General features: G+C 32.4%; 1 protein-coding gene and 1 long non-coding RNA gene across 3 annotated transcripts in view; one reads left to right on the top strand and one right to left on the bottom strand.

The window, feature by feature from the left end:
* Positions 1–25,405, bottom strand: part of LOC142321745 (carboxypeptidase E-like) — a 103,645-nt gene that overhangs the window by 22,957 nt on the left and 55,283 nt on the right. For both annotated transcript variants that reach the window (XM_075360086.1, XM_075360085.1), the window contains exons 2-4: positions 19,297–19,558; positions 13,822–14,018; positions 1,738–1,893 (exon numbers count right to left, since the gene is read on the bottom strand). In XM_075360086.1, the coding sequence (XP_075216201.1) occupies positions 1,738–1,893; positions 13,822–14,018; positions 19,297–19,543 (600 nt within the window). In that variant the 5' untranslated portion in view covers positions 19,544–19,558. The remainder of the gene's footprint in view (positions 1–1,737; positions 1,894–13,821; positions 14,019–19,296; positions 19,559–25,405) is intronic.
* LOC142321746 (uncharacterized) overlaps positions 19,828–25,405 on the top strand; it is a 34,845-nt gene continuing 29,267 nt past the window's right edge. The window contains exon 1 of the long non-coding RNA XR_012755712.1: positions 19,828–19,882. This is a non-coding gene — a long non-coding RNA (uncharacterized LOC142321746). The remainder of the gene's footprint in view (positions 19,883–25,405) is intronic.

Below are 25,405 nucleotides of genomic sequence, written 5' to 3'. Positions count from 1 at the left end.
TATACTGAAGTTGGATAACTTAATTTTCATTAAGATAAACTTAATTATTTTTCTTCTTTTTCATCAAGATGTCCCTATTGTTGCTTTAACATTCTTTGTTTACACAATTGATTTTCTTTTATAGTAACCCTTTTTAGCGATAACAGAAAAAAAATTACAATTTCCTTAAAAAGCGAGAAATGATTCTTATTATAAATAAATATGACATTATTAGTGTTATTTTATATTTAACAAAAAAAAATTAAGTAAGCTCTTAAACTACATAAATGTTTCATTCTATTTCAACTACTTTTTGTAATAACATTAAGACTACACAAACTTGTTAATAATTATTAAACTACTCAAAAACTACAGTACCTGAAAAACATATTAACATAAAAAAAGGGCTATGCAAGCTTATATAAAAGTAGATTTAAAGTTTAGAAGTGGATTTCACAATAGAAAATGGGGATAAAAAAGGGTGTCAGGCAGGAATGTCCATAAACACCATTACTTTTTAATTTATGTATCATCAATGCCATTTCAAAGTAGCAGAAACATTTAAATTTGACTCAGGTGGAATTTAATTAACCATGTTGATGTTTCCTGACGATCGAATTGATCTTGCTGGTATATATGTTGTAACTTAATATAATAATATGATGACATCAATCAAATCAATGAAAAATTATATTATACTCATTTTTTTCTGAGTATGAGAGATATAAATTTGTCATTATTGATTTGTAACAGTTGACATGCACTTCACAACTGTGAAGTGCACAGTTCCATACAAAGATTTTTGTATCTTTTTCATAAACTGGGGGATGGCTACTGACATTAAGCTTAAGGATTATATATTGTATAAGTATAAAGAAAGAATTAAAGAAAAAAGGACTCATTATATTAAATGTTATCAATAACATCAAGTGGAAACAGCAGGTGCTGCAGTTCCACAATGCCTATATGTGAGTCGCTGCTGCTTCTGTTTGAGATGGAAGCTTGGACAGTCTCTGAAGCATTGATAAGACAATTAGGATCTTGATGAAATATGATTGTATAAAAAATGTTGAGGATCAGATAGCTAAATTGTGTAATGAATGAAATAGGTACGGTGAAAACAAGAAATTGTTATTATAAGTGAAGGGAAACATTGGACAGATCTTATAATTCAGAATAAAATTGAAGATAAAAGACTACCTAGAAGAAGAGGGGAAATCATAGTTAAGTGACTGAGGAAATGATTTAGCCAACTGAAATATACTGAAAGGCGTTTTACGAAGTTAAGATTGTAACATAATTGCTAATGCTTGTTGAATATGGCATCAAAAGAAGAAAGCTCTAATAACCATTACCAGATTATTGAATAAAGAATCTCATCATAAAAAATTATATAAATTTCTTTCCACTTATTTCATATTTATTTACTCTTTCTGTAGATTTTAATGTTAAAATAATCATGTAGGTGGGAAGCTAGTGTCTAGTCCTGTGTCTAGTGTCTAGACCTTGCCTTAAAATAGAATAAAAAAAGAGAATGTTTAATTCATTGTACACAGTGTTTTAGAGTTCTGTTTTTATATTTGTTTTCTCTTTTCTAGTGGAAAAATATTCTTAAATGGTACTTTTTACTGCTGCATGTCATAGATAAAAAATTGCAGTTAAGATTAAAAATCCTCCTTCAGGATTTTAGTTTTTCCATTTATCAGTTTTAAATGAAAATTAGTTCTATAAAAAATTATCAGGTTGTGTATAACTTACAGGTTGTGTTAAGCGGTCGACCATTTCAAGAAGATGATTATTACGATCTATATTAGCTTGTTCATAACTAAATACAATTCTGTCCAAATCAGGGAAGTTACGATTTAGATCAATATTGTTCTTGTTTGTTCTTCCAAGTAGATAATCTTGACCACCCTGAAAAGAGTAATATGTATATATACATATATCTGTTATTACAAGTGGTGTATACGTTAAAATACCTATAATGTTTAGTACAAATATATGTATTATATTTTTTTGTCAGTATAATTTTGCTGTAGGATACTGTAAAATATTTTAATATATATAGATTGGGGCTAGATGTTTTACATAACTGTAGTCATAAAAGTTTTTGTAATTAGGACTCTCCCAATTTAGAATGGTAGAGGTATCATTTTATAATGGTACTTATTTCTTGATGCCCATGGCAGAGTGATAATGTCTCAAATTTTTCATGCTACAAAATTGGCATTTCATCTCATCCTCTGAGGCAATACCTAACAAAGGTCCTGGAGGCTAAAAAAACTTTACATTTGGCACACCAACTGCCAAAATATGCTAGTAGTACTAGCTGTATGTTTTGACACTGAATTGAAATATTTTGAATATAATACTAATCTTGTTACATTGCTATGATAGAATTTCTTTTATTTATTGATAATACAACTTAATAAAAAAATTAATTTTTATATTAAAAAAACTGCACCATTACAAATTATTTTTTAATGCATAAATTATATTTATTTATAATTATTATGTACAAATAACACTTTTTTAAAAATCATTACTTGAATCACATATTAAATTAATGATAAACTACTTACTTACCTCATGCTTTTCATCACAAGAAAAGTGCTTTAAAAGTTTTTTTAACCTTAGATCAATGATATTAAAGTATAAATCAGATATAAATCAAGAGAGTATCAGATATAGAGAGTATCATATTGGGTATCAGATGTTATTAATTTTTGGTTTTATTAATAATATAAAACAGTTACAAAAAAAAATAAACAGTGAAATTTATATTCAATAATGTTTATCCTCTTTTAGTATATAATTTTTTTAATGTTTAAAAAAATAATAAAACTAAGGATAGTCTATTTTTAAGGTCCTAGACCCTACATATAGAAAATTGAGGCTATCCAGCTATATGATGGCCATACAGTCCGAACATATAAGTATTTTAAAATAGAATTTTTTTTGGCTAAGTTTATTTTTCAGTTGCTTAGATTCAGAATGGAATCTAAATTAAAAATTTTATTTCTCTATTTTTAGTTCTGTAGTTGTTATGATGAATGAATGAATGAGAGATATTTCTTCACTATTATATTATAATTAAAAATCAAAAGTAAGGTTACTCCAAAGACAATAACACAGAACAACAGACAATAACTTTGTATAAGCTAAGATCTTTTTTTCATTTTTGGAATATTATAACACTTGCAAAGAGTAAAAACTTGTAGTGTGAGGAGTCTTCAATATTTATATAATAGATATCAAAATTGTTGTATCTCATATCAGGTAAATACTCTTAAATGGTATTTTTGATTGCTGTATGCCATGAGAAAAAATTACAGTTAAGATTAAAAATCCTCCCTCAGAATTTTAGTTTTCCCACTTATCAGTTTTAGATGAAGACTAGTTCTATAAAAAAAAAGTGTTAAGGCGTCAGTATAGTGTTATAAACAAAGGTGCTGCTGTTAATTGTGTCCATCTTTTTTGACTGGTCAGGAAACTCCACTGCCGGATTTAGGCATGGGCCTGGGTCCAGGGCTGAAAATTTGGGTAAAATCTGAATTTCATTGCAAAAAATAAATTTTATACATATAAACTAATGACAAAATAAAATATGGAAAACATGTCTTTTCAAAGTAGCCTAAAGCTCGATAATTGCGCCTCATCGGTTATATTCGATAAGCCGAGCGTCTTGACCTACCAGAATGCTTACAGTCGGCTGTCGCGAGCGCTTATTTCTGTTGCTATTGCAACGAGCTGTGAGGTGTCTGGTCGTTATTGCTCCATTACGATTCTACCCCTATTTTGCCGTTTCAGTGAAATTTTTTGTTGTATATAAAAAGTTTACAATATTTTTTAAAAATTATAATTTACATCAGTTCAAATCTTATTCCCAGTATATTCTAGTGCATTTATTTTGTATGCACTCAGTTCATTTTATTTACTATAATTTTGGTTTAAAGTTAAGTATCGTTATGTTATTTTAACCAAAAAAATGGATGAACGCAAACGGCTTAGCAGTGTAAAATACTGAAAAGTAGCGGGCGAGATGAAAAACAAAGTGAATAAAATAATAAGTAAGACTGTGGATAATTGTGAGCCTGAACGTCCTCAACTTAAATATCTCTTATATTGGTATATGATGGGCAATCGAACTAGTACAAAACAGAAAAACATATATTAGTCGTCGGAAAGGTTAGATTAGGTTAGGTTGTAAAAGGTAGATCCACTATACAGGCAGTCTCGCGTGTGCTGAGCAGGGCAGCGAATATTCGGCGTGGCACTTGGAGAACGAGGGACATACCTATGTTAGTGGTACTTGATGTTAGAAAAGCGTTTGGGTCCGTATACTGGGACGTTATTATGAGGGTCCTAACCAGGAAGGGCATCAGCAATTACCTTTTGAAGATGGTGAGCGAGTCTCTTAAGGATAGATGGGAGACAGCGGAGACGTTGGGAGGTCGGCTCAGGTACCAGATGTTCGGGGGGGTCCCACAGTCGGTGTTGGACCCCCTCCTGTCGAACATATGACGTGTTCTGCGAGTCCGGCTGCCATCGAATACGGAGACCATAGCCTATGCGGACGATTTGGTGGTTCTAGTAAGTGGTAGGATCAAGCAGGAGATGCAAGACAGAGGAAACATCGTGCTATCGTCAATTGTTAGTTGGATGAGGGATCAGGATCGGCACTTGTTGCTGCTAAGTGTCAATTCATTACATTGACCAGGAAGATGAGGGTCAGGAATACCTCCGATAGATCTCCAGGCTAGTGCGAGAACGGCCATAGCATCAGATAAGTAAGGATGGAACGGAGGACATCGAAGAATGAACCAACTATGGAATGGAAGAAGGCGTACAGCGGAGAAGGTCGCGGAGACAAATAGACTCTTACAGGATATCAGAAGCTGGGTGGAAAGAAAATATGGCAATACGAGCTATGATTCACCCAGTTTCTTTCAGTATATGGCTGCTTTGCTGAACTTGGCTACTTATTTAGGTTCAGAAGGTGCAATACAAGGAGATGGAACGACTGTGGAGAAGTAGATACGGTTGAACATCAAATAATCTCATGCGTTAGATGGAGGGAGTTGAGAGCCTAACTAATAGATCAAGAAGATGTTCAAGTGAACAACATATAAAAATAACGTTGAGAGATAAAGACGCCTGGAACAGAATATTTAGAGCCGTAACAACAATGATCCAGGCTAAGATAGAGGAAGAAAGGATCAGGCAGGATAGAAACTAGCCAGTATGCACTGAGTCTTTGGCCATGCGACTTCAGGGAACTGGTTTCCTTGGCATTCCTCTCGCCACCACCCCATTCGGCCCCCTCCCCCAAAAGCATGACCGAATGTCTGTGTTACAGATGGCTGAGCCTCAAAACAGTTGGATGACCAGTGTCCTAATAGCTCCTAAAGCTTTCCTAACAGCATGAGCGGACTAAGCGCGGTTCCATACACCACCGGCTTACGTGTTCCAACTGCTCACTTGTCATATATAACTAAAATGGGTAGGCGCACCCCGTCAATTAAGTTCCAGGGTGGCCTGAGTTCTGGACCCCCCAAGAGTTGGGCAGTCGAATATCATGTGTTCATTTGACTGGAAAAGTCAAACTTACGTGGTTTGAGAGCACTTGGGCTCCCGGTGCCCTTAAACACGAACTAGAGGCGTACCATTCTCCCAAGTCCTGTATAAATCTACACAAGGACCTACCCTTAGTCGTGGCTTGCCATTCTTGCTGCCATGCATCCATCGCGGTGTTGTAAAGCCTACTCCGCAGGCGGGAGATGGGCAACTGTTCGAAATTTAGAACCGTTGCATTGCGATCACCGTTCCGCTTCGGTACTGTCCCGGCTCGAAACCGCATCCCAATGCTTCGGCCTCCCTTCCTCTTCGCAACTTCCACACGGCTGCCCGAACTTTCACCACTAAATCGATTAGGAAAGCTTTTCCAATACGGTGGTAGCCTCGTATGGAAGTTGTTTTAAAAACACTAGTGTATACAATTAACATTACTATGATGTTCTTGAAGGGTCGTCTAGCCGCAACTCGTCATTCGCGGGTTGTGATGGACGGTCTTCCAATTAGGTATGTTACCGTTCAGAAGTATTTAGATGTTGGGAGTTATCCTTGATGAGAAGCTTCAATTCAAGGAGCACCTCCGGTTTGTACCGAAGAAGACCATTGATGCCTTCTTCGGCGTCCATAGTCATCCATCCTGATTAGAGGTTGAATTATCGTAGAATGCGTATTCTTTACAAAGGTGTCTGTGAGACTATAATGTTGTACGCTGCACCCGTCTGGACTCATCGTTTACAATTCCAATGTTATAGGGATATTATTTTACAAGCTCAGCGTCTTCTATTGTTAGCTGTTGTTGGTGGCTACAGCACTGTCTCGAGAGAGGCAGTCACTGTGATCGCCGGTATGAAACCAATTGACGTTTTAGCTACGGAACGTAGCAAGCGTTATATTTCCAAGAAGGGAAGCCTTCTTACTTCAGGGCGTATGCGAGAAATTAAAGACCAATGTTTTGACTCTTGGCAAACTAGGTGGAACGATTCTTTTACTGGTCTATACACAGTTGGTATTTTTCAAAATGTTAGGGAGTTGCGAGCAATTAGTTGGTTTTCCTCCAATCGGCATATAACTCGATTCCTTTCGGGAAACGGTGCCTTTAGGAATAGTTTGGCTAGCTTTGGTTTGATTGACTCCGGCTTGTGTCCGAACTGTAGGGTCGATGATACTGTGGACCATGTCCTGTATGTCTGTCCCCGGTACGAAGCTGAACGTGCCAGAGTTATTAGGGAACTTGAGAGAGTAAATTCCTTCTTTGATCTGCGAGTCAACTGGAGGACTCGCAGAGATTGGACAATTGTGGCTGGCTTCCTCCGTTTCCTTGCCCTGCGCAGGACGGCCGAGGGGATTTAGTAGAGTAGGACCCCGGGTAGCTAGGGACCGCCTGGACAGTTGATTGGCCGAAGGTAGGCGTATTGGCGGCGAGCCATGGTAAGTTAGAATTGTGGTGATTATTAAATTGTACAAGCTGTTGGCGGAACGGGGACTGCACTGCTGAGGGCATTAATCCCATGCAGCCGTGAGGTGTTGCGGCATCTCGACGATGGTTAAAGTAACTGAATATCACGCGGGACTCTGCGATGGAGCTGAGTTGGAGTAGGAGGTCTGTCCGCCTCTCCCTTGTAGACCAACCGGAGTCCATAATTTAACCTAAGTCTGGGGTATGAACCAAGTTGATTTCAGTAAGGGAATTAGGACTAAATTTCGTTGTTGCAAGTAACATTTTTAGGTGGTATGATGTGTTTAGATTTGCCTGGAATTTCGAGACATTCACAGAAATTGGTTCAATAAAGTAGAACTAGGCGCGGGGTTCGTGCTTCCGCGAACTCAGTTAGCTAGTTCAGAGGGATACGATGTAGGACATTCAAGATGTCCGGACGAGGCCTACAGCGAAGGCAAAAGCTGAGTTAATAAATATCACCTATGTAAATGTCTACAGAGGCATTTACATCGGTGGCATCCCAACGAGACCAGGCTTATTACTGTGAGATGTAAAAATTCAGAGGACGATAGACGACTCCTGTTAAAGCCTAGTCAGGGCTAAGAACGGAGGGTGGTGGTGTGGCGACCGGAACGGCACTAAATGGGTGTCTTCCCCTACGGGGTTGGGATGTATACAATTAAGGTTCTACGCTGGCACTCCTTAAATTTTGATTAAGTGCTCGATTTCTGTCCAACTTATGCGCCCAAACGGACGCAGCATAAGAGATTATACTTTCGACCTTTTATCGAGGTCAAGACCTCGGTACACCATGTACAAATGGCGGCCCAACAACCCGTAATTCTTCCGAGCAATCCTCCTAAGCTTGTGCATCACAGAGACGGCGTCTGCCACTACTTGCCTAATGTGGTTGCTAAATAGCAACCTTTCATCAAACAAAACACCTAGGTACTTATGAACTATAACTCGGCTGATTACATATCCTTTATATTTAATATGGGGTTTACGACTAAACTATATATTGTCTGTACCCTTGAGAAGCATGTACTTCGTCTTAGGCACAGAAATCTTTAAATTTTGCATGTTCATCCAGCCCTCTCCTAGCTGCAGTCGTGATTTACCACAAACTAAAAGGAGACAGTCGTCGGCGAAAGACTGGGCCTTGACGTTTCCACAGCCAGGTGCGCGTCTCTAAGCAGATCCCTACGATTAGATAAATAGTCACGCACTACGGCCTGCAGGGCTACGGGAACATTGCGGCGTTCCTACTCATAGAGGATAGAACTCCAATACCAGAAAGGAGATGCTGCGTCTATGTCTATAAAACCTTCTTCGCGCTGATCTCACTCTTGCACGCAGCACACTCAGGTCAGAGGACCACCACCTTTTCCTGGGCCGCCGCCTGCGACTAACAGACGGTCCCCTGGAAGCAGAGTTCATGACGGCTCCAGGCTCTCTTTGATCAGCGGACTAGCCAATACCCAAGGATCCGTTCACTGGGTGTGGCCACCTTGGAACCCTATCGCAGCCAGTCTTGATGGCCCAGCCGAATCGCCCAACATTCAATTCCACCTCCTCCCTGTGCTCCATGTGCCATTCCAACCCCTGTAAGACAGCTACACACTCGCGCCGCAATCTGTCCTGATCCATGTTCCTTAGCTAACTTGAGGGAAGTCAGATCTCATTGGAAAGCCAACCCTCCGATAGGAGGATGATATCGGGGTGGAGATTTAATCGGTAGGGCGCAGGCATGCACACGCACTTTATTAACACCTTTGCGGAACCTCTTAGCGAGTCCGACACTTTGTACATAAATGATATGCCTTCACCACTATAAAAAAAAAATTGTTAGACGTAGGTTAGGTCAATAGTTCCGTAAAATGTTTTCAATTGTTTTGTTTCAAATCCAATACGATAGATGACCCAAAAAAATCGTCGAAATCGACAAAGTTAAATTAGGAAATAGAAAATATAGTAGAGGAAGAACTATTAATGGTAGTTGGGTTTTCGGTTGCATCTAGCGAGAAACAAAAGCAGTATTATTGGTTCCTGTTGCTACACGTGAAAATGCACCTTATTGCCTATCATACAGAAGTATATTCTTCCTGGTACAAAAATTGTTAGTGATTGCTAGAAGACATATAATTGTTTGCAACATGAGGGCTACCAACATTTAGCAGTGCACAAATATAATTTCATACATCCGGACACAGGAGCTCATACATAGACAATCGAGTGTGCATGGCGAGAAGTGCATTCAAACTTTCCTCGGTACGGAAATTGTAAGCATCACTTACACGGGCATCTTGCAGAGTTCTTTCTCAAAAGAAAATACAAGGACTACAAGACTCGATTTCATCATTTATGGTCCAGTCTTGCTTCACAGTATCCTGATTATATGATGGAGTTGACCAAAATAGCTGATAACAACACTACTGCCATTACAGATTCTGAGGAAGAATACTAAGGTAATTTCACTCTTCCGACTTTTGAAACTTGTATATTTATTAATTATATAACATATTTTTCAACATACTTCAATTTGAAAAAAATTAAGGTTGAGGATGTTCAGGCTCACAATTACCAAACTATAATTTTAGATTATTTTTTTAAAAAGTAGTTCTAGTATAGGGGAAACTTCTTCTCAATCTGATTCAACACTTTCACAAAGTTCAAGGGAGATAGATGGAGTCGAAACGACTTTTGTTGATCTGTTGTGTATATTGTCGAAGAAGAAACTTTAGTTAATGATCAACCTAGTCTCATATCGTTGTCTACTGAGCCAAGTGGAGATCCAAATAAAATTGCATCTGACTATGAAGATTAAGATGTTCTTTTAAAATCTGATACTCCTACTACTAGTTTACTGGTAACATGAGCCAAGTAATGAAGCAGTATTGTGGAAAATTAAAGGCACTATGAGAGACTATTTTGTTAAAAATGGTGTTAGTCAAAATAAAGGTTATGACTTTGAACAATCCAAAAGAGAGTATCCAATTCAAACAGATTTTTGAACAAAGCATTGTTTGACAGAAAACTTGCTAGTGGAGTTATAGTGAATAGTGTTTATTCCCCCAGCTAGGGATTTTTGTTTTATAGGTCCTGCAAACTGTTTTGTTTAACTTCACGTCAATTCAGTAAAAGTGGATTTAGTGATTACATGTTCATTTAGTAGAAACTAAATGACTAAATCATTTAGTGGCATTATTCATCTAGTGGAAATGTGGTTACCAGTGGGTTAAAAAAGATAAGAACTCACATGCTCAACTCAATAGAGTGTTAACCTACAAGTGGAGAGCTGCTGAAATGGGGAAGTTTGATGACCAATTAAAAACTCAAATTGAAGAAGTCAATATCAGAGAGATGTGCTTCAATGAGTGGTTGTCTTGGTCAAGAAGCTAGCATCATGTGACCTTGCCTTTAGAGGATATGAACTCTTTTATTCCATTAATAACAAAATGATATTTCTAGAACTGATCACAGATTTTTGAACCTTTTTTAAAGCTCACATTGATAAACATGGAAATCCTGGTCAAGGTAAATCATCTTACCTTTTATCTACAATTTGCTAATTAGTTAGAAGTGTTATAGAGAGTATCTTAAAAGAAGTCAAAACCTCAAAATACTTTTCAAAAATTGTTGATTCAACTGATGTTACACATAATAACCAGATATCTTTCATTCTAAGGTATGTGAATGAGTCCAGATATCCTGAAGAATGCTTTGTAGATTGTTTAAAGATCATACAGGCAAAAAACATGGTTTAGTTTCTGAATTTCTTGGCTTATATTCAGAATTGCCACGGATAATCATTCGAACATGTTTCAACTATGTCTGGGGTCTACTCTGAATTACAAACTAGAATAAAAGAAGCACATCCATTGATGTTTTACATTCCGTGATCTGCCCATTTCATTACTTTGGTGGAATCTAGTGTGGCAGAATGCTTTGATCTTTTTAGATCATTCTTTGATTTGTTACAAGGCCTCTAAAAACTTTTTTCTTCATTGACTGATCGATGGAACGTGCTAGAATAATTTTTTAAGCCTCATGAAGAACCTCTCCATAAAATCACTAAGCATAACAAGATAGTCAGCCAGGGAAGACACATGCAAAAGCCTCAACAGAAATTTTGAGACAACTGAAAAGGCTTTCAAAAGTATGACTAACAGCCAAGATGAAAATGAAAAATAAAAAAAGCCAAAGGGCTTTTAAGAAAAGTTGTTTTCACTGAAACTTCATTTATGGCAGTGGTGTTCTAAACAAATTTAACTCTGTTAATGAAAAAATACACTCACATCATACGACTGTAGCTACAGTTTTGGTACTATACAAATTTCTGATTACATTTGTGGATTAAGTGAGAGGACTGTTTAACTTCTATAATGTGGCTGAAGAAAAAAATGACTGTTCAAACTGAATTTGATAGTGAATGTGTAGAAGATAGGCTAAAAGGTTAAGAAAAGAGAAGATATTCTTTGATGGATCTGACTCCACCAAATTGCATGAAAGCTTTCATTTGATCCTTAATAAGCTTCTTTCTGACTTGAATAAAAGAATCACTGTATATTGAATTTCTCACCAGATTCTCCTTTTTTACAAATCTATGCAGCTTGAATGCTGAAGAAATCTCCATGGCAGCATCTTCTTCACACAAAATTTATGCAACTGAAATTGAAGAATCTTTATTTGTTGTTGAGTGTCTTCATTTAAATGGATTTTTAACTCAAGACAAATTAGGCAATGCCAATGCTGAAGAAATGTTACTATTGCAACGTTACAGATTTCTAATATTAAAAAGTCTTCAGGACTTATATCCTAACCAGTATTTGTCTTAAAGTGTATTTATGCACATCAGCAACAAACTGTGCAGCTGAAAGTCATTTTCCACACTATTTTTTTCTGTCAGTTAGTTTGTTTGTGCAGTTTCACCCTCTTTCTTTTCTTTCTCTCATGATGATAGAGTGGCAGTGGTAGGAAGGGCAGAAAGTAACAATGTAATCAATTTGGTAACAGTGTTTAATGCTTTTAGATATTCTTTGCAGCTACAACTTTATTGAAGATAAGGTGATTGTAAACCTGATCTGCCCTTGGTTATGTTTTGAACAGTCATTGCAGTTTAAATGGCATAGCTCTTATTCTTGTTGATATGTAATTTTTTATATATTCTATCAAGCTAATTTCCATTGAATGATTCTTATGATTTTATGTATTTAATTTGGTCAAACCATTAGGTTTTAGTTTGAATGAAACACTGTATGTAATCTTTATTCCTGAAAATGTTGAAAATTTTTGTCAGTTGTACAGCATGATTTTTTTGTGGACATTATTTAATGGAAAGGGTATACTGATTATGTATTCTTTAGTGATGAGGCATATTTTGACCTTAGTGGTTATATCAATAGTCAGAACAACAGATATTGGTCAACACAAAATCCTCATACCTTACATGAATTATATTCTGCTGCACTCACAGAAAATAAGATTTTGGTGTGCAAATTCTTGACAACAAATAGTGAGCCCAATTTTTTTTTATGAAGCCCTTGACAGTTCAGCATACCAAGATATAATTATGCAATTTGTAGCATTTCTTCAGACTGATGAATGCTATTATACCAGAAACAAGACACGTGCCATAATCCAAAAAAAACTATAGAATTTTTGGAAGAAATGTTTGGTGATTGTATGTTTGGTCATTTCACATATCAAAGATAGCATTTATAAATATGTAAAAAGCTGTTGTTTGTGTTGTTTAAAGTGATTAGCTGTGTTGTAGATAAACGAGTCATTTGTGGTGGGTTGTCTAAATATTTTAAAGGTTTTTGTACTTTGGATGTGATTCTACAGAGAAAGTTGAATGACTTGTTATAATATTCTGCAGTGAACTATAAGATAGGCTGTAGTTTGTTAATAAGTATGAAGAATTTATGACATTATTTGCATTATCATTGTTTAAGTTATGAATTAACAACATAGCAATAATAGTATAACATTTCCCTGGATATTTTGATTGTAAACAGTATGTGTTTTTCTTCAAAATGTAAAAACTTTTTCCCCAGGATGCTGGAAATAGTGAACACACTATTATTATTTATTAGATAGGATTGTGAGGATTTAATTTACTTAACAGCAACTTTTATCATTGGGCATTTTGTACAGTCTGGCATGAAACAGAATCCAAAAACTCTTGTTTATGAGGATGCCAGGATCTGTTTTTTATCAAAGAATAGAGTGTAAGTGGTAATAGGAATCAGGGTAGGTCAATGTTGTTTACCGTCTTGGTGAGGGCACATGAAGTTTGTTCTTGCCCAGAACACATTGGTAGACCCAGTATAGTGAAATTGTTTTGCTCTGAATGTCCTGAGCTAAGGTTATTATTTCAGTTATTAATTTTATTTGTGTGGTGTTGTGATTTAATACTAATTGTAATATTTAGTAGTTTATTGTAAATTTATGTTATGAAGTAATTAGAGTGCAAGTGTAGGATTTCATTAACCTTTTGTTTAGTGTTCTTTATGTATGATATATTCTCAAATACTCATGACCAGATAATCTTTTTCCATATTCTAGCTAATTTATGAGCAAGACTTGTTCATTATTTGTCTTGTTAATAATTTTAACTTTTTTGAAGATTTTTACATGTTCATCTTATCATGTAAATTACATTTGAAGTAAATATCTTTTCTCTAAGAAAAATCACATCGGTGAAATTAAATTGATGACATACTCTAGATAGAGTAATCTTGTCACAATTATTTAATAGCATTATCTTATAGATTATTTCTTAATAATAAAATATTATTTTGATAATTTAAACATGGGATATTTACCGCATCTGTGGAAATCTGCCAGCCATCAGGGTTCATAGAGGGTAGGAGGTGAATCCTTGTTTTTTCTATTAATCCAACAATAAGAGGATTATTTGCTAAATATTCTTCACATAAATAATCAGCTAATTTTAATAATAATTCTCTTCCCAATACTTCATTTCCATGCATGTTTCCTATATACTTAAATTCAGGTCGACCTGTAGAATAAAAAAAATAAACAGCAATAAGAAATCAATTCTTAAAAATTAAAAAAAATAAATTAAAGCATTAAAATCAGCTTACTAGTGAATTCTGAGAGATAAAATTTTAATTATTTTATGTGTGATAATTTTCATGGCAAATGAATGGTCACTGGCCTTGCACAAAATGTTGCTTTTGTGCTTATTTTCACTTTAAAATAAAATTTTAACTTAATAAATAAAAAATGATAATATTAAATTTTGATTTGATACAAATAAAAAAAGTCAAACTCAGCCATTCAATCATGTTTGACCCTTGGTCAAACACATAGGCATTGATGTTTTTGCCATTGGAATTTTCCTGGCAGGTTTTATGGGTGGTTTGCCATTGTCTTTCCATTGAGGTTAACTGAAACCCAACCACTAAAGAACACTGATATTCACAATCTAGTATTCGAATCCATATAAAAGAAACTGCCTTTACAAGGACTCAAAGCTTAGAACTCTCAACTTCAAAAATCAGCTGATCTTACAATGACGAGTTTAACCACTAGACTAACCTAGCAGGTAATACAGATATTAAAGTAATTATAATTTGATTACAAATGTTTAAATCTATAAACAATTAAAATAAAAAAATGTATTATCAACCATTAGAAATAATATGTAATTTACATAATTAAATAATTAAAAGTAATTAATAAGTGATGTATCCACCTTTTCAGCAAATAAACTAAATAAATTTTATTTACTGGTAAGGTGGATATATCACTTGTTAATTACCTTTTAATTAATTTATTAAAATATACCAGTGGAACCATGTTCAAGAAATTTATTTACATAATTTTTCATCTTTGGTGAACTTCAGTATAAATTATAAATAAAATCTAAAACAGACAATTATACGTTAACCCCTATGCATTACTTGCTGTTATTCCACCCTCACCTAGTTCTCAAGAAAACTATTTTGTATCCTTAACAATAGAAATACAGCTGGGTAATATAGTATGAAGAAAAAATGCATGGCTAGATTATTGGAATCTCTTTTTTATGGAGTTTTTACAGGAGGAACTATGGTTATTTTAATAAAAGAGCAAAGTAACATGAATTTATGAAATAAAAATATGAATTATAAATTTATGAATTTGCTTGAAATTTGTCAACAAATAACTGGGATTATGTTCATAACAAAATTGTTCCCATCATTACTGATTAATGATAAGCAAAATTATAAAAGTTATACGGGCGTGTAGTATTAAAGTTCAGTGAAATGGTTATAGCAGTTTTAAATGAAGGCAAAACAAAATGTGAATATAAAAAGCCATAATTCTGAAAATTTTACGAAGAAATTATATTGATAGCAACTGTCACTCACTGATGACTTCCACAACAATATACTATCTTAATTGTGGCACAACTTATAGTTGAGATTGTATTGTTTACATGAGTAAGGCTTGTAAATAGTTGACATCCTCCTTTTTTAAGTTATTATGTATAATATTGAGCTGTTGTGTGATAATATATTACTGCATTACAAAATTGAATGAAATGTGTTACCTGATTACACTATTCAAAAGCACTACAAAAGCCTGATGAATATGTGAATTCAAACAGCCATTTATTTTTTTTATTAATGGGAAATAAAATAATGCTGTTAGGATTTCTGTTTATTTAAAAAATTATGAGTTTTTTTTTATAAAACTGGTAAAGAGGTATGACTGGTGTACTTGGATGAATTTTAATACAATGTACAGATGGTAAATTACTTGTTCTACCCCTGAGCAAAAGTGTAAAAAAATATGTATTTCTGAAATACAATTATGAACCACGTAGTCAAAGGAAAGTAACTCCAAATTAGACATTTAAATTTACTGCATAAATTAGTTTATTTTCTTGTTATCTATCACTGCCCAAAAGCGTTAAATACAAAATTTAAAATTACTAACATTGTGAAGATTAAATTATTACTACAAACTGACTAAATCCAAATTGCAGTATGTAAAATGTTCAACTTTTTTGTCCAAATCACAGTTTAATGATATTTATCCATAACTCCAATCATACCTGTTTTGTTCTCATACATGTTTACTCAATAATTACTGACAATTCAAGCTAACAACTTATTTTTCTTCTTAGAGATGGTGTTTGTATCTAAATTCTGTTTTGTGTAAAACTAAACAAAATAAGTTTTATATGAAAGATAAACTGTTTCACATTTTATTTTCCATAAAGTATGTTTCATTTGGAAATATTGATGTAACTTTGAATAGGGAAGAAATAATGCTAAACGCTGTTTAAAAAATTATTTACTAGTATGTTTCTTCTATTAAAACCTGTTAACTAAGGGAAAGAAAAGAATTAGAGGAAAAAAAAATTGCAAGAAAAATGTTTAAAAAATATAAGTGAAAAGTATCTTGGTGTTCCTGGGTAAGAACAGCATAACGTAAATGTTAGTCTTCCTCCAGTAATTGCAGACTGAAAAAAGGTCATGTTTCAGAAAACTTGGTTTACAAAAGAAATTGTGAGTGATGAAGTTATGTTCACAGGAATCTAAATAGTATTCATTTTTTACCTCCTTATACGAAGTAAAGGAAGTAATGTGATCGTGAAAAATTTCAGTTTTCAGATTTCCACAGAAATATCCATTTTGACCATCCCTGAATCCATTTAAAGTAGTTTCGACATGACGTCTGTACGTACTTACGTATCTCGCATAACTGAAAAACGATTAGCCGAAGGATGTTGAAATTTTGGATTTAGGACTGTTGTAACATCTAATTGTGCATCTCCCCTTTTGGCTGCAATCGGCTGGACCAAAAGTGTCCAAAAAAGCCCAAAATCCAAAAAAATTTGGATTTTGAGCTTTTTCTTAACTGCAGTAATAAGCCCTCATTGAGAGCTTTTCAACAATATATCATAATGTTACTTAATTTCACTGGTTCCAGAGTTATAGCCAAATAAAATTTTAATTAATGAAATATTTGGATTTTACATGGGGAAGGCACATCGGTTCAGAACGAGGTGAAGTCAAAAGACTTCATCTCCTTCTGAAAAAAAAAGGAGATGAAGTCTTTTGACTTCATCTCCTTTTTTTTTTTAAATATATAGATTTATTAAAAATTGTTAACTCTGATTGTAAAAAAAGGTTCACAATAAATAATAATTCAATAATAACAATAACAAAAACAAATATGAAAAAATATCAAAAGTTATTTATGGAATAAAATTTTATCAACTTTTCATTAAAAAAAAAATTGTAATTTAATAGGCGTACAAGGAAATTATCTGGTGTCCACATCAGATCTTTCTTGTGTAGAAATTAAGGATGTTTCTTGTAAGAAACTTGTAGACAGAATAAACAAAGGACCAAAACTCCTGTTATTACTTTCATATTAATGCTACAAAAAAGCTGACAAAGTTGTCGTACTTTCCCTTTACACGACTTGTTTCTGATGCACAGCTTACACACACACATAACTTAATTAAAAATATTTATAAGTTTATTTAAATATAATATTCTTCGTACAGCTGTACTAGTTTATAGCATTTTTTTGGGGTGGGAGTGGGGTTTTGAAAACAATGAAAAATGGTTTTTTAAAAATATTATTATTTTTTAATTGTTAACAAAATGTGCCTAAGAAAAATAAGACCTTAATTAGGCAAAATCTCAAGATACTAAGGGTGACCTTGCTCTACAGCCTCACCCCTTGACCTTCTAAGTTGAAAATTTTAACAGCATCAATGCCCCATATGCAGAAGTAATCTGACCAAGTTTGGTCAAAACTGGTCCAGGTGTAAGGTCTGAGAGACATCTTATATCTCTAGATCACCTCGAACACATACATATACATATGAACATTGGGAAACTTTATATCTGGTTTTTTGGGTTTATTAGGAGTCAAAATGCCAAGATCCAGTCAAAACCTCATATGCCCAAACTGGACCAATTACAATACTTTCCCTTCTACAACTATAGCGCTAGACAGGAAAGTAATATTTTATACAAATTGATTTTTGAAACCATTATCTTTTTAAAGGTACACTTGTTAGAAATTCAACTGCCAAAACTCAGTTGTAGGGTTAGTTTCATATGAAAAAAGGAGAACATACCCCTGTCAAATAAGACTCCAAGTCATATATTAGGCAAATAAAAAATGATCTAATAAAATAAATGAATATCAAACTCCTATAGTAAAGAACTGATACTTAAATTATATCTCAGAAACCATCAGACTACTTTGCAGATGTGTAAATAATTTTAAGAGTGTAAAAAATATTATATATATATATATATCTAAAATAAATAAATATTACATTGAAGGAAGGAGTGTGTAAAGATGATGCGTGGTTTGGATTGAAGCAACCATGGGATGGGGGAAAAACATGATGTCTTCATGGTTACTTACTTGTATCACCCAATGCAGTTTAACTGAAAATTCAGAAACTAAAATATTGACTACATGGACAGGCAGTTGTGCAGAACAAAAGAGAAACTTAATTATGGTACTCATGTATATACACCAGATTAATTTCTATCTAAACTTAAAAGATAAATAAATATCTTTTAAGATTTCATGTCTTCATGCGAGTGGACAGTGACTAGAATTACAGAATGAACTAGAAAACATCCAACTAATAACCCAGATTTTACTTTCAATGAATAAATTTTCCTTTCTTTATGAAAAATTAAGGCCCATTCAAAGTAAAGTGAATGATTCTAAACAAGTTAAATGCTTTTACATTTGAGTGAAAATTTGGACCCTTTAATTCAACAAAAGAAAATTGATAAAGGAATAATTTTCAATTCTCATCAGTTGTCTGGCTTCAAATTATAAAAAGTGAACTTAGAACAAGGCAAATACTTAATCATTGCACTATCCTAACATCCTCCACTCAGCTTGAATAAACACAATTTCTGATGTGACTACCTACAAATACAATTATGGCAAGTTATACTACCCAGATGGCTTTCATATTAGTGTTTATTTGGAATATTCTTTATGCTTACTGATAAAAATAACTTTTTAACCATTACTAATTAAGAATTTTTATAAGCCTATATTATTGTTTATAAAGACTGAATGTTTTTAAATTTAAAAAAAAAAATTATTTTCTTCAAATTTTTTTATTTTATCAAAGCTCATTAACAAACTAGCTTAATTCTACTTTTGTGACTGCTATATACTTAATTGGTAAAAATGATTTAAAAAAAAATATTCTCTGTAAAAATAAAGTAATAACTGAAAAATAATGCTGCAATGATATTAGTAATACTAAAATAAATTTCACTACTGACCGACTTTATGGTGTCCTGGAGTAGTAGAGAATTCAATAACATATAAAGGAATATGGTTAATTGATGTTTCTGAAAGAGTATAAACACGCGTAATATCTGGACATCTGCTATGTACATCATTCAGCACTTGATAAAGTTCTGTATTGTTGTGATGTTTGAATTGAAAATTTGAATTCTGTTTTCCTGCTACTGATGACAAAAATAAGCAAAATGTGGCCAAGATACAGCAGTTCAATTCCATCAACATATTGCAAATAAGAATCTGAAAATAGAGACATGTTTACACTATTTATTAAATACATAATACAATCCACCATTAAATACATAAATTTTCTTTTTATATGATTACAAAAGAAACAAAAACATAAGAAAACAAAAAAGACATTGCAACATAATAAATATGCTGTTTAAACATTGTAGGTAACTGTTGTTTTAAGGAGAACAAACACTACTAAACACCTGAATAAATACTCACTTATTTAATTAAGTATGAAATCTAAATATAAATAATGGATATATGCAATATACTACGCTTGAGTGGATAATCTAAGTGAATAATATAATAAACTAATTTACATTATGGACAGTGAGTATTAAGAATGATTATTTGGAGACTGGACCCTCCATGTATTAGATTAATTAGTATCATAAAATGTTTAGAAAATCAGTCATTAATGCCAAGTTCTATTTTTAATTGATAAATTAGTAATAGGTTTCACGTGATAATTTCTCATTTGGTAGGAAAAATGTTAAAAGTGGGAGATTTTAAGACACAAATAATATAAATTACATTCACAATAATTTGTCAAATATTTTTTTTACTCAGGTTATTCATTTATTAAGTCATGTCACTGAAAGGATTTTCATTTTTACAAAAATATTTTTTGTAACTTTTAATTGCCTTCACTTTCAAAATATTTTAGCTGCTATTTTTTACTTCGATGTATGTAAGTCAAATGCTTTATTTCATTCTTATTTCTTCACAGAATACAAAGTATAAATAAAAATAACTAAAGTCCAAAACATATAAAACAATTAAAAAAAAAGACCAAGTACATAATTATATCAACCATTGAACAATATTATAACAGTATGATTTGTTACATCAAAAGGGGTGTATATAATATATTTTGCATTAAAAAGAAATATATTTAACATTATCATTAAATGATTACTATCTACGACAGACAAAGAATAGATGATGTAACCACAATGAATGTTTAAACACTTAAAAATTTACAAAACAACATAATTACAATTGTGAATTTTTTAGAAACTTTGGTATTTGAAGGCATATTTGCTCATTTGTAAACCTTAGGATAGATGACAGGCAATTAGAAATTGGTTCATGAAGCTGCAAGTATATGGAAAGTAGATGGGGTCACTCTCCTTATAAACAGGTACTGTAAGAATAAATTTGGACAAATCAACTGAGATTCCTGACTGAAGAGAAATAATAAATAAATGAGAGATAATGTAGCTGATTTTTAGAGTGGTGTGTATTTGGAAAATAAAGGAAGACTAATTTCATCCCACCCACATAACTTAGATTGATTTAAGATGTTGCTGACCTTTACAACACCAGCAGGTTTAAAGGCAAAGAATGACTTTAATATTACTACTCATAATACCTTTAACTAATAGTGATCTATCCAGATCAATATTTATGAATATCCCAAAAGAACCACAGATATGAGTAAAAAATTTATTTAATCACTTCGAAATTTCATTTGGCTTAGTAGCTATTGGCTAACCACTGCAATTGTTTTGTGATAATATGGTTATTGAAATACTAGTTTCCTTCTTAACAAAATTTTAGTTGTCTTAATCATATTAAAGAAGTTTTAATTACTCTTTTTTGTAGAGTAACTTTGCATATGCAATATACTTTTTGAAAATATTTTTATGTTTTTTAACATAATTAGTAAAGAATTTATCTGTAGAAGTCTAATTTAAATCAAGCAAATTTTTCTTTTTTAATAATATTTAAATTCTATTTTTGAGACTGCCTTCAAATCAAAAATTGGAATCCAGTCTTTATTTTTTTGAAAATAGGGAAAAGAATATGCAATAATTTTCATTAACATCAAAAATATAAATCTTAAATCGCTTACAGAGAATGTCAGTCTTCCTTTCTCAACAATTAAAAAAATTTATTTACTTATCTTGAAGTAAAATTTCTTATGAATTCTGTATCCTTAATATTAGAAATAAAAATTTCCTTTGATGAGAAGGAAGTAATAAATAGAGAAACTGATAGTGTGTTCAGAAAAGCTAGGCCAAACAACAATTGAGTAGGTATCATTATAGGTTGAACTGGTTTAGATACTACTTGTACAAGTTTGTAAATTAATTATTTGTGTGGCGAAAAAAGATATGACTTCATAATTACAAACCTCCATAACGCCTTTCATCTGAAGGTTCTGGGTTCAAATCCTTGTCAGGATTAGCATTTCTCATATGCCGAAATGTGTATTTCTGCTCAGTAACTGTAAATGGGTCTTGTACCAGTAGTTATTTAAAGAATAAATAAATATACAAATATTAATTTCTTATAGAGTCTTCCTTTAAAAAATTATTATTATTATTAGTTGTTTCTTTTTTTCTTATAATATAATCATTAAATTAAATTAAATTAGTTCAGTTAGTAATGACAGTACCTGCATCTCTTCATAACAACACTATGTTCACTTAAATAATAACAATATATTTCATGGTTAACATCTAGTTATAGAATCCCTGTAACTATTTTGAATTTCTTGTAAGGAGATATCTGTTCCCACTAGCACACTTTGCTTTATGACCAATAAAGACTGATGAGACTCTAACATGAGTTATTAACCAATCATATTTACTGACATATTTTATTGTTTTAAATATTATTAGTATTAGTAAGAACAGGTCCTTAACCGGTTTTTGAAATTTTCTACAAAAGTACAAATTTCACTTATTTCTCTATTGTTATAACCTGTTTTTCCTAACAATGTATTCATTGTGTAGGAGTACTCTTTTAAAATCTTCTATTATATGAATTTCCTATTTTAAATCTCTTTTATTAAGATGTAAACAATATATTTTTTTAATTCAATAAAAGATCCTTTTATTTGCATTGTAAATATTCCATTTTAAATTTGTTTTTACTTTTCTATCCAGCAGTGTGCTATCATTAACAATTATTTATAAAGTTAAGAAAACATTTATTTTTATTAAAGGCCAATTTTTCACAGCTTCATGGAAAAATTCATCTGGTGCTACTGAATGCAATTCAGTGATCTGTTAAACAAGGTTTTTGTCCATTGCTATCTTTTGTTATTCCATTTTATATCTTCCTTACTGAATGAAGAATGATTATCTACTGATAGACTAAACAAATTGTCTAATTGTGCTGCAACTAGATATCACTTTTAAATATTAACTAATTTTTTTCGTATTTCATAAAAATTTCATATTAAAAAGGTGTTTATATTGGTAACCAAAAATATAAAAGAGCATCTAATGTCTATCAGGTATATTTATACCTATGTCTAATTTAACTTTATTTTGTTGGTTGTAAAAATGGATTGTACAATATACATTTTGAGCTGTATTATTCCAGATCTATAATTTATATGCATTAATAATACATATGACTCACCATTAATAATTATTGAATCATTTAAAAATGTTCCTATCCATTTATTTTAAAGACATAATTAAAACATTTTCTTTTACAGAAACAATATTATTCTAACAATGCATTTTTGTATAATACTCATTAAAAATTAAAAAAAAACTGATATTTTCTGCACCCTGTTCAACATGAACATAAATATCTGCCTTTTGTTTTGTGAATTACTTTTTAGTTATTTTTTGATATTTAATGTTTTAATATAAAATTCCGTAACATTGTTTCATGTGATTATATTTAAAATAATTATGTATTTTAATCATATCTATTTTTTATTTTATAATTAATTCTTTTTTTATCATGTTAGTCTGATCAAGGTTTTATCTTGGTTTCTCTTGATTTATCCAGGCAAATGGAGTTTCAAGTGCTAAGCATGTGAATGTTTAATAACAATCCTCAGTTCAGCTGTCTTCAATTCAGTTGACCTATCTTTGAGACAAAACTCTTGATGTCCAGATATTGTGGAACCATCAGACTGTTAAGATGGGCTGCAATATAATGTCTTACAGGGTGGTGTCTATTATTATTTTACATTTAAGAATTTTCTGACTAACTAAAAGCTCTCAAAATAGGCAAAAAATTGATTTTGCTGAATTCAGTTAAAAGCACTTGGTACTTATGTTGTAATTTTATTTAATTTTGAGAAGGGGGGTCACAAAGTTCATGATTTGAGTAATTTTGTTAATTTAACCTAATAAGTACCATCCGGTGAGGTCTGCCTTAGTGATTTGTAGTTCAGTGGATAATTTCATATAAGTTAACTATGGGTGAGGATTTTCCTTAATGAGATATGACCTTGATCTCTAGCTGCTCTTTAGTACTTGAAAGAAAATTACTATTTGATTTATTTATTTTTAATTTTGTGAGAGTGGATAGTCATATGGGTTATTATATTCAAAATCCTTGACCATCAAATTACTGCAATGCAAGAATTGATAAAAATAATTGTTACTGAACAGGTAAAGATACTCTGAACTCCCAAAGGATTGTAGGTTTGTTCAACCATTACCTAGGGATGGCCTTAAAGATAGGCTTACCACACATCCGGGATTAGCCTGGACAGTCCTGGTTTTTTAGTGCTGTCCAGACTAATGTCTGAGATTGAAAATTGCCTGGAGCTTGAGAATTTTATAACTGGTAAGGATTTTTTTTAATTTTAGACCTCTGTATTCGACATTGTTTGTAAACATTGTCTTACAGCCGTGCATCTCTCAGTAGACCTTGGAGCAAGCACTGACGTCGATTTTGACGGAGGCGTGGTTATCAGTCTCACCACAACTTTTTACTTAGTCATTTGGCAACATAACAGGGGCAGAGTGTTTATATTGTTTTCGTGTGTAAAGTAACTCGTCTACACATTTTTGATAATTTTATCTTTATTCGTTTTATCTCATCGTTTAGCAATGGGCAAAAGAAAATGTGTGTTTACTGTTAACCTGCAACAGGAATACAAATTTTTGAAATTGTGTAATGACAGTAACAATGAATGTGTTTATTGCACACTATGTACTGGAGAATTTTCTGTTGCACATAAAGGAAAGGGTGATATTGAAGATCACGTGAAAACAGCTAAACATAAGAGTGCTATTAATGCTACTGCTTCAGCAAACATAAGAGATTTTTTTAAAGCCAAAGATGGAAATAACAATAACAGTGATCTGGACTGTGCTGCTAAAGAAGCTACATTTTCATACCACACTACAAGACACGAACTCAGTTTCAAAACATCAGCATACACAACTAAAATGGTTAAAAAGTTATATGACTCAAAATTTTCATCTGCTAGTACCAAAACCGAGGCAATTATTGTTAACGTTATTTCTCCATTTATATTTGATAATGTGTTGCGTTGTTTGGAAAACATTAGTTATGTAACAGTAATGATGGATAGCTCAAACAGAAGTGAAGTAAAACTTGTTCTGATTGTTATAAGATATTTCAGTCTGGAGGTGGGAATTCAAGTTAAACTTTTAGATTTCAGTGAAGTGTCAGATAAAATTGCTCAAATTTTGATTCAGTATCTTTTACAGTGTGTGAAAAAATACAAAGTTGAAGAAAAGTTGGTTTGTATACTGCTAATAACACTAACAGTAATTTTGGTGGTATGAAAAGAAAGAGGAATGAAAATGTGTTCAGAAAAGTTCAAAGTGATTTAGATAGATCTATTTTACGTTGTTCAGCCACATTGTACACAATTCAGTACAAACAGTATGTGATTCTCTACGCCTGGACGTATATGTTATTGTTATAAAAATTTATAAATATTTTTACATATATATATATATATATATATATATATATATATATATATATATATATATAAAAGTAACAAAAGTTAAAGAGTTCTATATTAATAAACAGAGATTACGTACAAAACAGAATTTAAAGTAATTGACAAGATTTATTCACAGGTAGATAAATAATGAAAAGTAGAATTTAGTC

Source organism: Lycorma delicatula, chromosome 3 (assembly GCF_047948215.1).
Source record: "Lycorma delicatula isolate Av1 chromosome 3, ASM4794821v1, whole genome shotgun sequence".
In the NCBI taxonomy this organism is placed as follows: Eukaryota; Metazoa; Arthropoda; class Insecta; order Hemiptera; family Fulgoridae; genus Lycorma; species Lycorma delicatula.
The sequence above is the reverse complement of the archived record's forward strand: the minus strand, read 5'-3'. Positions and strand labels throughout refer to the sequence as shown.